Source organism: Thermoascus crustaceus (genome assembly GCF_041956765.1).
Source record: "Thermoascus crustaceus strain CBS 181.67 unplaced genomic scaffold VTN00scaffold_10, whole genome shotgun sequence".
Lineage (NCBI taxonomy): Eukaryota > Fungi > Ascomycota > Eurotiomycetes > Eurotiales > Thermoascaceae > Thermoascus > Thermoascus crustaceus.
Genome location: NW_027192536.1, coordinates 771,145 through 786,118, shown reverse-complemented (window position 1 = coordinate 786,118; position 14,974 = coordinate 771,145). Strand labels below are relative to the sequence as shown.

The window sequence follows — 14,974 nt, the reverse complement described above, 5'->3', positions numbered from 1 at the left end:
AAAAATGACTTCGATTCCGTTGAGACATTTTCCTATTCCCTGATCCTAACCTATCCTAACCTAACATGGTGTGGTATATACCTTTTGATGTTGCATGCATGATATTCTAACATGGGCATATGATATGATATGGTATGATATGAAAGAAAATGCCGAACAATCGGTATGATATCGTTGAAAAAAACACGCTGACATGATATCAAATGGAGATCCCAAAACTCAAAAAATCCAAACCTGAAACCTGATCCCAAAATCCGCATAAAAAAATAATCCAACATGTCCATTCAATTCAAGGCTTTATAAAAGCTTTTAATCAAGCAAGCTGCCTCTCCAAACTCCGCGTCTGCGTCATGAGAGCCGTCGCTGCTGCTGCTGTTCGATGGCTATGTCCGTGTGTATGTCCGTGTGCGTGTCCGCGGCCGTATCTGCTCGTGAAAGTACCACCGCCGCCGCGACCGGTTGTTCCTTGGTTCGAACCTGGACCCCCACCTGAGCCTACGCGACTCAGGATGGGTTCGTCTAGGTCTAGATCTAGATCCCTGAGACTGAGCCGGCCCAGGTCGATCTCGACGGGGAATTGGTCGGGCATCATTCGGAGGTCCCGATCGCGGGGGAGGGGGAGATGATGGCCTGTGACATTACGGGCTTCGAGTGTTGTCGTTGTTGATGTTGCTAGTGCTGGTGCTGTTGATAATGACTGGGGTACGGATGCTGTTGTCGTTGTGATAGGCTGTTGCTCGCTGCCCGGGAGCGTGACTTTCGAAGCACCGAGGGTGTGCGCGATGTCCTCGAGGAGGACCTCCATCGGGGCGATGTATGCTGTGCGGCTCTTCTCGGACCAGGCGAGGACATGTCCGCACACGCGGCCGGTCGCCATGTCGAAGACCCAGGCACCGGAGTCACCTGGCACTACAGAGGGTCCGATCAGTATGGTGCTTTCATAGTGCCAGTTGGGTGTCAGGCGGTACCAGGTTTGGTTGGTAACGAGACGTACGGATATAACTCGAGTGCGCTATGGAGGGAAGGTAGTTGGCAACTCCAAGGACTTACCTCCAAAGTTCCCATCGACGCAGAAGCTAGTCGAGAAGGACTGCCGGCCGCGCATCTTAACCAACGTCATGGCTTTCGAGATCTGTCCGCTCTGCAGGCCGCTGGTCCGACCGCAGCAGTGGACTTTCAGCCCGCCTAGATCCTCCACTCGTGCGACTTTACTGAGATGGATGGATGGCTCTTGGTTTGTGGTTGTATTATTCGCACGTCTCCGTCTTTGAGGGCCAGTCTGACAACCCGCTGCCTTAGCACCATTGAAGATGACATTGCGAGGATCCATGCGGTCCTCGTTGATCTTGATCAGAGCCCAGTCGATTTCATGTTTGATCCCCTTCCGTGTCCAGCGTCTGACGCCGGACGAGGCATGGACATATCCGAGCGAATGGGAAGCCAGATGCTCGTCGTCCCGGTCTTCAGGGCATGGAAAGAAGTCCTCATGGACATCATCAATCGCAGGCTGAGTGACAATCAGCCGTGGCTCTTCACCTGGCTCGACGCCAGCCGTATCACCGATCGAAGCAGCATCGTCATCGTCAACGTCGGGGTCGAACCCTTCCTCGTCCGAGGAGTAGTCATCAGAGAGCCAGTAGTCATCGTCTAAGCCGCCGTGCGATACAGATTTGTCGTCGCCGTCTTCCTCATCGTCGGATACCTCGAACTCGTAGTTCGTCTCCGGAGGGTCCCCTTCGCACCACGTGTACGAGAAGTCTGCGCTGGATGTCTCGACGTCTTTCGGCCAATTCGCAGCCGATCGATGCGGGCAATCGGTATCTTCAGTTTCCGATTCCTCGTCATCGCTAGGAGCATCAAGCATGTGATGTACAGTCATCCCAAATGGCATTCCATCTACCAAGATGGCTCCGCCGTACGAGACAGGTGGCAGATGCTCTTCGTTCCGGAAGGCACCAATAGAGGCACCACACAGCGGTCGTTGCTGATAGTGTGGATTCAACAGGAGCTGGGAGTTCGCTGGCTCACTTGTATTAACCGGCCCGGCAGACTTTGGCTTGCGGCGCCTTCTCCGCGGCACTTTTGACCGTCTGATATCGTCCCGAAGAACGATCAGCTTCCAGCCCTCATCAAGCTCGAAGTACTTCTTCAGAGCCGCTCTAACCTTCTTGACATTTGAACAGGTCACGCAGATTGTAGTTTTAGCAGTGTCGACCGTCTCACCGGTCATCATGAGGCTGGCGCTGCAAGATTCGGACGAGTCTTTCAGAATCTTCTGTAGAAGCCTGCTCAACTTGGGCATCATGTGGAAGTTCCACTCATTGAGATGTTCTTGTGGAATTTCCACATTGGTCAGCTTCTTAAGTGTCCGTTTCTTAACTTTCTTGTCACGCATTTGACTGTCCTTTGTCGATTTCATATCGCCAAAGGCTGCATCAGGGACCTGCTGAGCTGGTGTCACCTCGGACTCGCGGACAGACTTGGGAGATGCGAACTTTTCAGCTCCCACCTCCAGACCAGGTCCAAGAGCCAGTGGAAGACAGTCATCCAGGTCCTGAGCAGGTGGAGCAGAAAAGATATCTATGGTGCAGCAACGCCAAATGATCTTGGAGATCGTGAACAGAAAGTTCACTGAAAAGGAGAACGTGCTGTTGGGCTCTGAGAGATCCAGAGCGGGATAGCGGAAAGTCAGTGGCACCCGCAGACTCAGGTCTTCCATCGGCTGGGTTGACAGGTGGAAATTGGGAGCATCAAGACATAGCTGGACGACATGTAGATATGCGTTTCCACATTTCGACCCCAATTTCCTGACGTAGACACTCTCGATCCTCTGCTTGAACATGGCGTTATTGTATTTCATTTTCCACAATCTGCTGATAGGTGTCCATAGTCCGATCTCCAACAAGACCAATCCAAGGGAGTAGAGATCATAGGCCCAGGCTGCATCATCATTGATCTGCCTCTTATCGTCAGGGTGGCGGTACATGCTCGATGACAGAGGCTCAGGTGACGGTTCATCGCCAGAGAACTGAGCGAGTGAGGTCAGATACGGATGTCGGAGGTCATCCGTCAGGCTCTCGATTTCGTTTTGACCAGACCCGTTCAGACCAGGGAATATCAGAATGTTGCTGCTATTGATGTTGCCGTGCACCACGTTCTGGCTTCTCAGGTGGAGTGCTGCCAGAACAAGGTTGTACGCCAAGCGGAATCGGCTCTCAAGATTAGGCACAGGGATATCTGGATGGTCATCCCCAGAATGAAACAGGGAAACTAGAGGTTTCGGTTTGGGCTCTTTCAGATTGTCGCTAGGTCTGCGCAGCAATGGGAAGTAGTCGGTCGGCATCTGGTAAATAAACGCATACCGAGCGTTTGCCATATCGATGTAGTACCCAAGGAACCTCAACAGCCCTAGATGGGAGACTCTGGCATTCTCAACCAGCTGGTCAAGCGCTTGATGCACCTTCTCCAGTCGATCGCTGGCAGGTACTGTGATCGCACTTTGGGCCTCGAGTAACATCGGAGTAAACTCGGCCAATACAGGAACAGTAGACTCTCTTGTCAAACCGGTCAGGAAAGGCGATGCTGCCGTCTTCATGCGGCCGATGACACGGGAATTGGCTGACGCAGCAACCGCTTCGTACGGCGGTGGGGTTTTCGCGTGGGAGGCACCTGAGAGCTCCAAAGCGGATCGGTCGATGAAGAGGCGTTTCGTCGAGTTGAATGACTCTGAAAAGAGACGCTCCGCGTTGGGACGTTCTGTAAAACGTTCCGTATATGATATAGGGACAGCGTGGAAGCTCATAAAGGGCGAAAACTCGAAGCGTTCCTGCTGCTGCTGCTGCTTCGGACTGCCAGCAGTCTCCCTCAGCTCTGCAGTAGGACTGTCATAGACCTCCTTCGTTGGAGGTACCTTTGAATCTCCCAGGAGGGGATAGAACGTGTCTTCTGGCGACTTTGCGTGCTTCGAGCGCGACTTGGACTTGGGCGTGGGCTGCTGTCCACCGGAGGACATATTTGTGGTCATATCGCGGCGAGACCGTGACAGGTCATACAAGGTATCAATGCACGACGTCAACTCCTTCAGCAGCGCATTCGACCGGCTGATGTCCTCATCCGTCCAGTGCGTCTTCACGGGAAGATGGCTGAGACTGTCCTTGTTGTCCTTGGACGGAAGGTCCGAACCTGCAGTAGTACCCTTGGGAGGCAGATCCGCCGCGCCCACATGCTGCAGACGCTCTGCCTCGTTGAGAAGTTCCTGGATGGACGACATGACGCTGGCGACCACATCGCTGAAGCCCGCTTCAGTCAGTGATTCGTCGATATCGTTGGGCTGGGTGGCACTGGCGTCGCTCCAGTCCAGACCCCACGCGAGCAGCCGGTCCTTCTGGGTGCGAAAATTGCGATGCAGCGCTACCAGCTCCGGGTCGTCGTTGGCCTTGGAGGCCGTCGTGACGCTCTCGCAGGAGGTCTTGGTATCCGAGTACATCTTGGTGAGACGTCTCTGGAGGAATGACCCCCCATGCCGGAGGACGGACATTTTGATGCGACTTTACAAAGTCCGTCCCGGACCTCACTAGGAAGTAGTACTAGGTAGGTAGGTCTTCTCAATTAATTCAGGGAAAAGATGGACTCATATTAGAAGATGTCGGATCGCGGCCGCGTTCATGAACGATGATATCAAAGAGAGATGGACGATGGAGGTTTATAGAGATGAAATAGCGATGGGGAGGGCGATTAATCCTGTTGCCTAACCAATCGGGAGTGGCGAGGCGGGCAGCACGAGGACCACAGCGGGCCCGGCGGAGGCGCAGATCCGCGCAGGCAGTGGCTATCGGCGTTATGGTTATTCTTACAGCAACGTTACAGAACAGGACGTCAGATTGAAGAAATATTCAACTCATTAATCATTCTACTCTACAAATATACAGGGAATCAACAAAAAAAATTTTTCACACAGTGCTGCCTACGTGATCATGCGTCGGGGCACACCCACGTCTCTTGCTCTCTTCTCCCCAAAGTTATGCAGCCGCTCTCCGATCAGGTAGACATCGTCCCGGATATTCACCCTCCAGACCTCGATCTGCCGGCGAAGCAGGAAGAACAGCCACACAACCATGCCTGCAAAGAACGTCGCAGGGTAAGCGTAGCGGTACACCCTGGCGTGCACGTCGCTGGTCGCACCGTAGAAGACCGTTGCGTTCGAGACGAAGCCCAGGAACAGTGGAACAACAACAGCAAACATCGCCAGGACCACGGCCGGGAGGATGAACCCCCTCGTCGCGAGTCTCACGTTAGGCTTCAGCCAACCGTCACGGACGATGGCATTGAGGGCCACCGCCGGACGTGACGTCGAGTTCCACAGGATGAACTTCAGCGCCATTTGAACATAGAGTACGCCCAGCGTCCAGTCCTGGATGAAATGGATGACATGGGCCTGTCCACCCTCCAGATAAGTGTGGAGCGGCACCAACACGTAAAGTTCAGTGAGCAGAGCAAACAGTGACGGGAGCAATAGGGCGAATGCGGAGGTAACGTAGATAAGGCTGATGGCCTGAAGAGCCATATCGTATGCTCCACGGATAGCCTGCCGTGGGGAGTTGACGTAGGGCCCGAAGCGTTCTTTCAGCTGTGAGAATCCTGCCCGACAGTAGAACAGAGCGTAAATGGCGCCACCGATGGTGTACAGGCCGGCAGAAAAGGCATAGATATCATTGACCCGAACGGGGCTCGGGAAAAGCGATCTAATCATCCTCCGACCAACAACCAGAGGAACAACGGTAATGCTGACGCCAGTAATTGCCGCAAACACCCAGATCAAGAGGATGAAGAGTGCTATGCGAAGCCTGAAGAACGGGGGAATATAGACCTTGGTGAACATGTCACTGGTTCTGCTGTGAAGGCCATCATCTGGATCCGGTGCCCCGTCAATGCGCTCGTTGTCTTCGGTTACTTCCAGGAACACTCGTCCGCCCTTGGGGATGCGAACCTGATCTGAAGCCGGTGCGCGCACAAACTTGCCATCCCGGAGGAAGAACGCATCACGGCCTTCCTTCTCAGCTGCGGCTCGTTGGTCCTCCCCAGTGACAGGGTGTTCAGGGTCACCTTTCTTCCCTGATAGGACATCACGCCACGAACGTCTCACGTGGTGACCCTCCTCGTCATGTCGACGCTCACCGAACAAGAAATTGGTCAGTCTCAGCATGCGGGCACACTTGTGGAACCACCAGTTGTACATGTTATGCAAACCGTCAGACGGCTTGACCGACCGGATCGCAAACGGCATGACGAAGTTGTAGAAGAGCAGGTCCACAGGAAACTCAAGAACAGGGACGTTCGAAGACCAATGGATAGGGAGAACGCCTTCGAACGCAAATGACAAGCCCCACACCACACCCCCTAGACAGACAACGACCAAGGCACCGTAGACTAGAGCGCTGAATGCAATCTTTCGCAGCTGAGTAGTGATGTTGCGTTCGAGGACATCACGCACGGGGTGGAAAGTCGGGTCATCAGGATCCCGGATGAAGTCTAGTTCACACTGGGTTAGTATAGACACCCAACACTCCAGGGAAGTGATAGAAACTTACATAGAACCCCGCTTCTCATGATCTTCCGGCACATGGAAACGAAGAGAGCGAAGTGGAACATGTAGCATGTTCCAATGAACCAATGCACAAAAAGCGAGGTGAGAGGCGATGTAGCAGTGAAGTTCATCCGCGATTCTAAAGTGGCCTTCTCGAATAATGGCATCAATGCAAGGTCGAGTAGGGAACCGCAATATAAGGGGAACACGATCATCTCAATTCCGATGATGAGGATGACCTTCATGACCCCCCCAGCTTGATGAAGCACATCGGCAACAACGCCTTCGATTCTCTGCCCGCGTTGCACTCCAGAGAACAGCCCCGTGATCCGAAGATATAGAAGTCCCAACATGGAAGCGAAAATGTATCCAACTATGATAGCGATAATGCGATCCTTTGTGTTCCAACGCGCCAACTCGTAATCGAGGGGGATCTGTGCCGGACTGGTTCCTTTGACTTTCAGAAGATTGACCGAGCTTAAGTTGGCCAGGAAGGAGAGCGTAGAGTTTCCGAGATTCTGCAACAGTTGTTGCAGATGTGCCAAAAGACCATTTAAGTCGGCAGCAGTGATGTTAAACGACGTCTCCCGCACTCTTTGGGTGATGATCCCCAGAGGGACATCGTGTAGCATGAATTTTCCAACAGCGCATAGCATCTTAAATAGACTTGCTATGCGCGCCTCATGAATGCGTAATGCTTGATGCGCCAGTACAGAGAACACGGGAAGATCCGACTCGTGGAAGCTAAAGAAGCCATGTACCACTCTCTTCAGCCGGTGACTACTACCGGAAATAAGAGATAGTGATGTGTTTGTCACGGATATGTTCCGTGAAATCCAGTCTATTGGGGGAACGAACTTGCCCATAGGGCTGAGTAGGACCTTCAAAACAAGGCTAACCCAGTACATGACATACCCAAGGCTTCCGATGAGCGTGTCGACTGCAACGTCCGCGACGATTGAGAGAAGGGCAAGAGGAACACCGACAAACAGTTGGATTGGATTGGTTAAGAACACCAACGCAATCTTGCCCCATAGGTACGGAAGCCAAATGCCGATCGCAACGGTGAAGGAGATCAGAAGAGCACTGAAGACACCGTTCTGCAAAAGACCGAAAATCGGGCCCTGCATTCCAATAAGCTCCATAATACCCTCCAAATCATCACCTTCTTCAACTGCATCGACATCGTTTGCTTCCAGGCCCGCATCTGCAGCCCCGGCAACGTCTGGATCTTGTGCGGCGCGTTGCCTATTTTGAACAGGAACAAACGGAGCCTCTAACGCAGGATCCTCGACTACATGTTCATCGTCTGGGCCAAAATCTTGCTGGCCCCGGTTAGAAGGAGCAATATCACCCCAGAGCCAATCCAAGATCCGATCGACCAGATTCCGCGGAGGAAGAGCAGCAGCAGGAGCAGGCTCCCCCGAGGCCGGTTGCTGAGCAGAGGACTGTTCGTCAGCGTCTGTCCTGTTATTGGTCGTTGAACCATCTTCATGCGTTTCGCTCGGGCGTGCAGACGCCTCGCCAGGTAGAGTTTCAGATTCTGGGCGGTGAGTTTCTTCCCTCGAACTTTGCTGAGCTTCGGCCCCCTCTTCATCTTCTGAATCCGACGTGTCTGACAAGACGGTGTGATCGTGCAAGCCAAGACCATCCCCACCAAGATCTCCTGAGGATAGATCTCGCGATGTCTGCATGTTACTTGCTCCCCTCATGCTACCTGCAGCTACGAGCCCTCCGGACATCGAAGAAAGCTGCGCATCGTCCTGTCTGTCGTCCCAAAATGAGGAAGCATTGGTAAACAAAGGCCGAGTATTTGCGGGCCCGGGAATATCATTGACATTCGCATTTTCACCTGAGCTTGCTGTATCATTGGGATTCTGAGCTCCCGGTCCCTCAGGGTTCCGTGCTGAATCCGCTCTCTTGAGCTTTGTCATTGCGGAGATAATCCAGCCAAGCTCTTCTTGACGACCCTCTTCCTGAATTATCCTCAGCACTTCGTCCGGATTTCCTTCACCACGGGTCCAGAGGTCCTTGAATATTTCCAAACCCGGCCATATGGGATTACCTGGGGAAGCAGCAGTCTCCTCGATGGTGCGATGAATGTTAGATGCATCATCCAGGGCGTTTCTGGTCTGCAAGCTTGGTCGTGAGCTGGAGGGCTCTGATCGTGGGAACCTAGACTGCATGGATTCGTCGCGGTTAAAGTATCCTGTGTCTTCATGTTCTTGAGCGTCCGCCTGAAAAGAGGTCTCCGCTTGTGAACCCGCCTCTTCTTGGTTGAAGACTTCAGTCTCCTGCACACGCGCTTGGCGGACACCAGTAGGAGTTTCATCAGCCTGCTGCACTTCAGCTTGGGGCTCACGCGGTGGAGCTTCAGCGTCTCGATTTGGTCGATTCTCAGCAATCAATTGCACTGCTGCTTCCCGCTCTGCCTCGGCAATGTTAGCAGCTGGCTGCTGCTGGACAACCCATTCACGAATCAAAAATACGAGAATGAATGATATCACGACAAGGAGCGTGATCAACTGGCCTTCCAGAGTGTCGATCAGGATATTGTTGAATGTTGGAGAGGGTGTCAACGAGTTTAGAAAAGCAACATCCGAGAGCCATGAAGGCTGCCGTTGACGATGCAACGTTGTCGTATTAACCTGGCTCGAATTCGTAGAACCTGAAGACGAAATAGCGGGAACAAACAGACTAAAGAAAGCTTTCTTGGCAAGGGAGAGTATCATGGGCTCGCCAGCAGTGAAATTCAGCATCGACGAAACGGGAGATAGAACCTGAGGGAGCGTGCTTGCAGCACTTGGACCCTCGGTCGATGCATGATAATTTGAAAGCAGAGGGTTTTCTATTGGAGTAGTACCATTTGCAGCCAATTCAGCAATACGCTTCTCCGCAGCTGCCAGGGCCTGTTGCTGAGAACCTCCGCTAGTTGGCCAACGCCCGTCAGCAAGCCAGAAAAGCGCGCGCCAAATTGCCCTCATGGACCAAGGCAACCACCCAAGCCAAACAAAGGCGACTAGGATGAACCGTAACCATGTAACCAGGGTACGAAAGCCATGAAATGCGAGCTCCTTCAGGAACAGTGGTGCAGGGAGTTCTTGGGGCATATCCGGATCATAGAGCTTCGTGAAACGGAACGGCGTCTTGCAGAGCTCACAGTATTTCTTTTGGGAGTGCGACAGCCACTCCATCAGGCAGGCCTGATGGACGAACTTAATGCTGCCGCTGCATTTGCACGGATAGAAGAGCTGCTCCTCTTCTGAGCCTTCACCACGGCATATCCGACAAGTGTCCGGCTCCTCTAAACCTTTTCCTTTCGTGTCGGGGTTCGTGGAATAGGAGTGAGGGTTCATCAGGTCCGGAAAAGGCGTAGAGCCCGCCTTCTCGCGGGGGTAATCCCTTTCCCACTCCATTCTCCTTGCAATACCCAGGTCGTCAGGTCCGACGTTGTTGTTCTGAAAAGATCAAAAACACATGATCCCGGTCCGTAGAATATAATCGTCGAGTGGTCTCGAACGACTGGTGGGGATCGTATCAATTAGGGTAACGGCGTTGGTTTACGAGCGAGTGAATCGGAAGCGGCACTGCACTGACTCCTTTGCAGGAATGCAGCGGGACGACACAAGAGAGTCAAAACACCGGGCAGTTTGCAGAATTCGTCAGCTCCTGACTGGGAAACAGAGACAGCTGCTGGTGCAGGATCAAAGAAAGATGCGGATGTGGCAAGTCATAGATGGAACAGTCGAACGCATCTCGGCGCGTTCCATCTGGCATTGACCGCCCTCGATGACTAAGCACCAGCCTCCGCAGGAGGTTACCGGGCACGTGAGGTTACGGCGGGTTACCGCACGCGCACGTTCTCCTGCCAAGAGGCCTTCTTACATGCTGTAACGGACGGTAACAACGGCCATTGACGGGCGAGCTACCTATGATTTCATAGCCGAGATCAGGTTCAGCTGGGAAAACATGCTCCCCGGCAAGGGATGGTGTGACACTCGAGCTGTCTGGGGGACGCGCTACTGCTGCATCGTGGTCTTTCTCCTTAAAGTCATGCTCTATAAACTTTGTCTTTTGATCTTGCTTTGATCACCTTCACCGATCCTAAGGGTGTGCTGTTCAGCTGATGCAGGCGAGCTGCTGCTGCGTTCTGTAAACCTCAACCTCCCGCATACGCCAAGACCACGGCGCGCCTCGCGACTGTCCCACTTACACTCGCAGCTTGGCAGTCAAGCTCAGGCTTCCGGTCTCAGAATAATAATAATACGGAAACGATATCTGGCATACTCCGTGCTCCATAGCAGACACCTGGTCGCCTCGTCGCCTGGTGGCTCTCCTTTTCTTGATCTCGGGGCGATTCCCCGACGACCCTCTATTTGCAGTTTCTGCATAGACCGCTTGAGGGACAGTGTTCAGCTTGAAGAGCGTACGGACAGGTACTACTTGTCCGGATCGACAAGCACGGTATCCCAGCTGGACGTGGTGATCGATAATGGCGACTCTAGAGAATGGGGACGTGGCAGAAGTGAAGGATAGACCCAATGGACACATTCATCACGGCGAGAAGTCCAAACCACGGCGGAGTTCCATACGGTGGGCACTTGGACTCATTGTGCGGTACGTTCTTCGCGAATACAGTTTACACGCGTTGTTCTCATATAGGCGGAATCTCGCTGACGATCTCTTGTTGCTTTTTTTAGGCTATGCATCTGGTACGCGGTGCTCACGCCGTTTTTCCACTGCCCATCGCACCTTTCGGAGTTGACAGATTCCTCTCCACGAGTTTGCAAGCCATATCTAATTGCTCGGTCTCGCATTGAGCCCCGAATTCGCCCCTATTACGACTCCTACGCCGCTCCTTATGTCGACCTGGCCCGGCCTTATGCTCAAAGCTTCAATGAGCATGTATACTCCCCCGCCGCGAAAGTTGTCAGAAACGGGTACGATACGTATGGAGCCCCCGCCATAGAGCAGGCTCGTGAATACAGCAAGACCCAGTGGCGGGAACAGGTTGCGCCACGATTGCACACAGCCCGAGACAGTGCAAAAGAAATCTATACGGCTAAGGTTGATCCGCACATTAAGAAGGCGGAGGCAGTTGTTGAGCCATATTATAGCAGAGTGAGCGACAAGGTGGCGCAAATACAAAAAACATACGTCTTGCCAACTTATGCTCAAGCGAGGCCCTTCATTGGCAAGACCTATTCCTCAGGACAGAATATCCTTACGACTACCGTTTTTCCTTTTGCGCAAAGATCATGGTCTTCTGCGGTGCTTTTCGCCAGCACCGAGGTGTGGCCCAGAGTCACTGGCGTGTATTCTGAGAATGTCGAACCTCAGCTGGTCAAGATTGGTCAGAAATTGGCAAGCTACCGGGAAGGCAGGAAGCTGAGAGCAGTGGTGGATGAGGTTGAGAGGTGAGCAGCCGAAAAAAATTATTTACCAAAAGTACTTCTTGCTAATATCCCATAAAGTTCAATCGACGAACCAGCCACATCGACAGTGTCTCCATCTTTTGAGACCAGTCGTGGTTCGAAGACAGCAACTCACAGTAGCACCAGTGAAACTGCCCCCACTGCCACGACGACCAAATTGACACCGTCTCAGCAGATAGAGCAGGCCCGTGAGAAGATCGCATCTGATTTGCGGATGTGGCAGGAAAAGTTCGCCGTCGCAGCTGATAAGGGAGTTGAAGATCTGGAGGAACGGATTCAAGAAATCGTTGAGAGCCAGATCAAAAGCGGCGCTAGAGAGCATGGAGAGAGTCTTGTCACAGCTCTAAAGACAGTAACGGATCAAGAGTTAGCGACTGTCAAAGAACGGATCAATTCCATAGTTGAATCGCTGCCCCCGGAAGAGACACCTCAGGATGAGGAGACTGCGCAAGGCGAACTACTGAAGCAGATTAGGTCAGCTGGTCTCTCCATCAGGGACCGCGCCCATGCCCTAAGAGAATGGTACAATTCTTTCGACGGTGAACTCACTCGCCGTGTCACTACAGCAGTGGACTCGACGCTTGAGATCCTCGATGGCATACGGGATCTAGGACTGCAGGAGATCGGAATGAGATGGGCATGGATGGATGGTGTTACCTATAAAGACTGGTCGAAATACCATGCTCTAAAGGCGCGATTCGAAGACTGGCGTAATGAGGTCAGGGATGTCGGAATGCAGCACGATAAAATCGAAAAAGCCAGGGCCATAGCAAACGATATCTTGTCTCAGGGAATGGCGATTACTGAAGATGCCGCGAATGAACTTGCTCGGCTCAAGGAAGTTGGGAAGTGGAAGATCGAGGCTCGAGATGTCAGCGATAACTTCGACATAAGGACCGAGTCTCCTCCTCGCCCCAAGCCTAGAGCTTCAGGCGAACAGACTTCCAACGAGGAAGGTACACCTCTGGGGGAAACTGAGTCCTATTCCGAGACGGCTGCGCAGGATTCCGAGCCTTCCAGTGCCATACCTAGCACCGAAGCTGATGACCGGGTGGAGTCAGACGAGTCGGTGTCGGAGGAAGAGCCATCTGCTACGGACTCCTATACACCCTCGGAGACACCTGAGAACTTAACCGTACTGGATGATGCAGAAGCACCGGACCAGATCGCCGCTAACAGAGTTTGGGGAGGAGCTTCGGCCCAGGCTGTCACAGAACAAGTACCTTTATTCAAAGATGTTTCTGACGACGAGAAGAGTAGGATCTCCGAACGCGCTTCAAGTCTGGCTAGCCAGGCTGTTACTGAGTAAGCAGCGTATTTGCACATTCTACTTATGGCCGTGGCTAACTGTAGTGCAGTGCTTCATCCGCTGTAGCTGAGCCTTTGCAATCCATTTCGTCCATTGCTTCTTCACGACTACAGGAGGCTGTCAGCATCGCCTCTGAGCAGTATGGAAATGTCAAGGCGACGATATCGCCAACCCCGCCTTCGGGGCAAAATCCCATTCTGCTCGATGCTGAACGCCGCTACCATGAAGCTGTTGGACACGCACACGACCGTTACTCTGCTTTTGTAGATTCGGCCTCGCAAGCGGTCTTTGCCTCTCCTGCCGCCACACCAGCCTCCGAAAGCTCCCATAATCCTCTAGATGCCGCCAAGTCCCAGTATAGTCAGGCGTCTTCGTTGGCATCATCTAGCCTTGCAGCTGTTGTGGCTTCCGCAAGTTCGGCTATGCCCACTATGGGAAAGGACACGGCGCAGGATATCATTGAAGATGCTTCGTCGAGATACAGTGCTGCCATTTCAGCGGCTGCTGCGTCTCTTTCATCGGCGTCTGCTTCTGCAAGCTCAGCTATCTACGGAACGCCGACCAGGCCTCTCGAGTCTGCGACCGTTCAAGCATCAGAAAATTTGGATAAGCTTATTTCGAAGGCTAGTGAGCAGGTTTACGGGACTCCTACACCGTATGTTCAGGCTCAGTACGAGGCACTGAAGGGCTTGGTTTCTGACCTACTTGTTGGAAAGGAGCCCGAATATACAGAGAGTGTCATGAGCAGATTCCGCGCCGCGTACGAGACGCCCTATCCAAGTTCGGCATTGTCGTCGGCTTCTAGGTATGCAACTGACGCCTATGAAACTGCGTCCTCGATCGCTTCTGCCCACGCAGCACCTTTATCGTCTATCGAGGACGTACTGCATTCCGCAAATAAGCAGCTCAACTCCGCTGTTGACGCCGCTAACGCCTACGCCCTTGGCTCAAGCAAAGGTACCTACGAGCAAGTCACGTCCGCTGCAGCAAATGCTTATGCTTCTGCATCTTCGCAGTTCGAGGATGCCTATTCGTCCGCCCGGAGCTCTCTCAGCAGTGCCGTCTACGGCTCTGCTATACCTGCGGCTACTAACAACGGCGCTCTAGAGAGTGCCACAAGCAGGCTAGCTGTCGCCGTCGAAAGTGCACAGGCACGTCTCCGAGATCTAGCTTCCGACGTCGGTGAATTCGTCCCCGCCGCTTCCTCTGCTACGGAGAGCTCCGAGAGCAGCGTCACCGGTACCTCCGGTGAGACCAAGGACGAACTCTAAGAGAGGAAGGCAGGTCATAAATCCCTTTTTTTTTCTTCACACAGCATTGCTATGACTTTATACATACACTACTTGCTCGATGCTGATTTGTTACGATATCCTTTTTGTCATTTTGTTTTCTCACTGCCACTTTACGTTATGTCCATCATCTTCCTTCCTCCTTGAAAACTCGCAACACTATTATTATTCCCCATACAGCAATGCTACGATGAAATCTTATTCCTCAAAAGAAAAATGAAAAAAGCTGTTCTTCTGTCACTTCTGCAGACGATCTAATGCGAAACTTTGAAGAAGCTGTGATATGATCTGCGAAATGTATGTACTGTACATTTTTGTGTTACCATGTACTAGATGAGCAATTATATGTAGTTGACTT

General features: G+C 52.7%; 3 protein-coding genes across 3 annotated transcripts; 1 reads left to right on the top strand and 2 right to left on the bottom strand.

The window, feature by feature from the left end:
• Positions 1-313: 313 nt before the first annotated feature.
• On the bottom strand, positions 314-4,537 carry VTN00DRAFT_2623 (uncharacterized protein; the record flags this gene model as incomplete). The annotated part of the gene is made up of 2 exons (XM_069428856.1): positions 314-909; positions 1,051-4,537. 2 exons carry the CDS (start codon positions 4,535-4,537, stop codon positions 314-316), a joined length of 4,083 nt encoding a protein of 1,360 aa, XP_069283669.1.
• Positions 4,538-4,963: 426 nt separating this feature from the next.
• On the bottom strand, positions 4,964-9,999 carry VTN00DRAFT_2622 (uncharacterized protein; the record flags this gene model as incomplete). The annotated part of the gene is made up of 2 exons (XM_069428855.1): positions 4,964-6,528; positions 6,588-9,999. 2 exons carry the CDS (start codon positions 9,997-9,999, stop codon positions 4,964-4,966), a joined length of 4,977 nt encoding a protein of 1,658 aa, XP_069283668.1.
• Positions 10,000-11,075: 1,076 nt separating this feature from the next.
• On the top strand, positions 11,076-14,598 carry VTN00DRAFT_2621 (uncharacterized protein; the record flags this gene model as incomplete). Its single annotated transcript, XM_069428854.1, has 4 exons — positions 11,076-11,200; positions 11,284-12,000; positions 12,058-13,323; positions 13,377-14,598. The coding sequence occupies 4 exons, from the start codon at positions 11,076-11,078 to the stop codon at positions 14,596-14,598; spliced, it is 3,330 nt and encodes a 1,109-aa protein (XP_069283667.1).
• Positions 14,599-14,974: the final 376 nt, after the last annotated feature.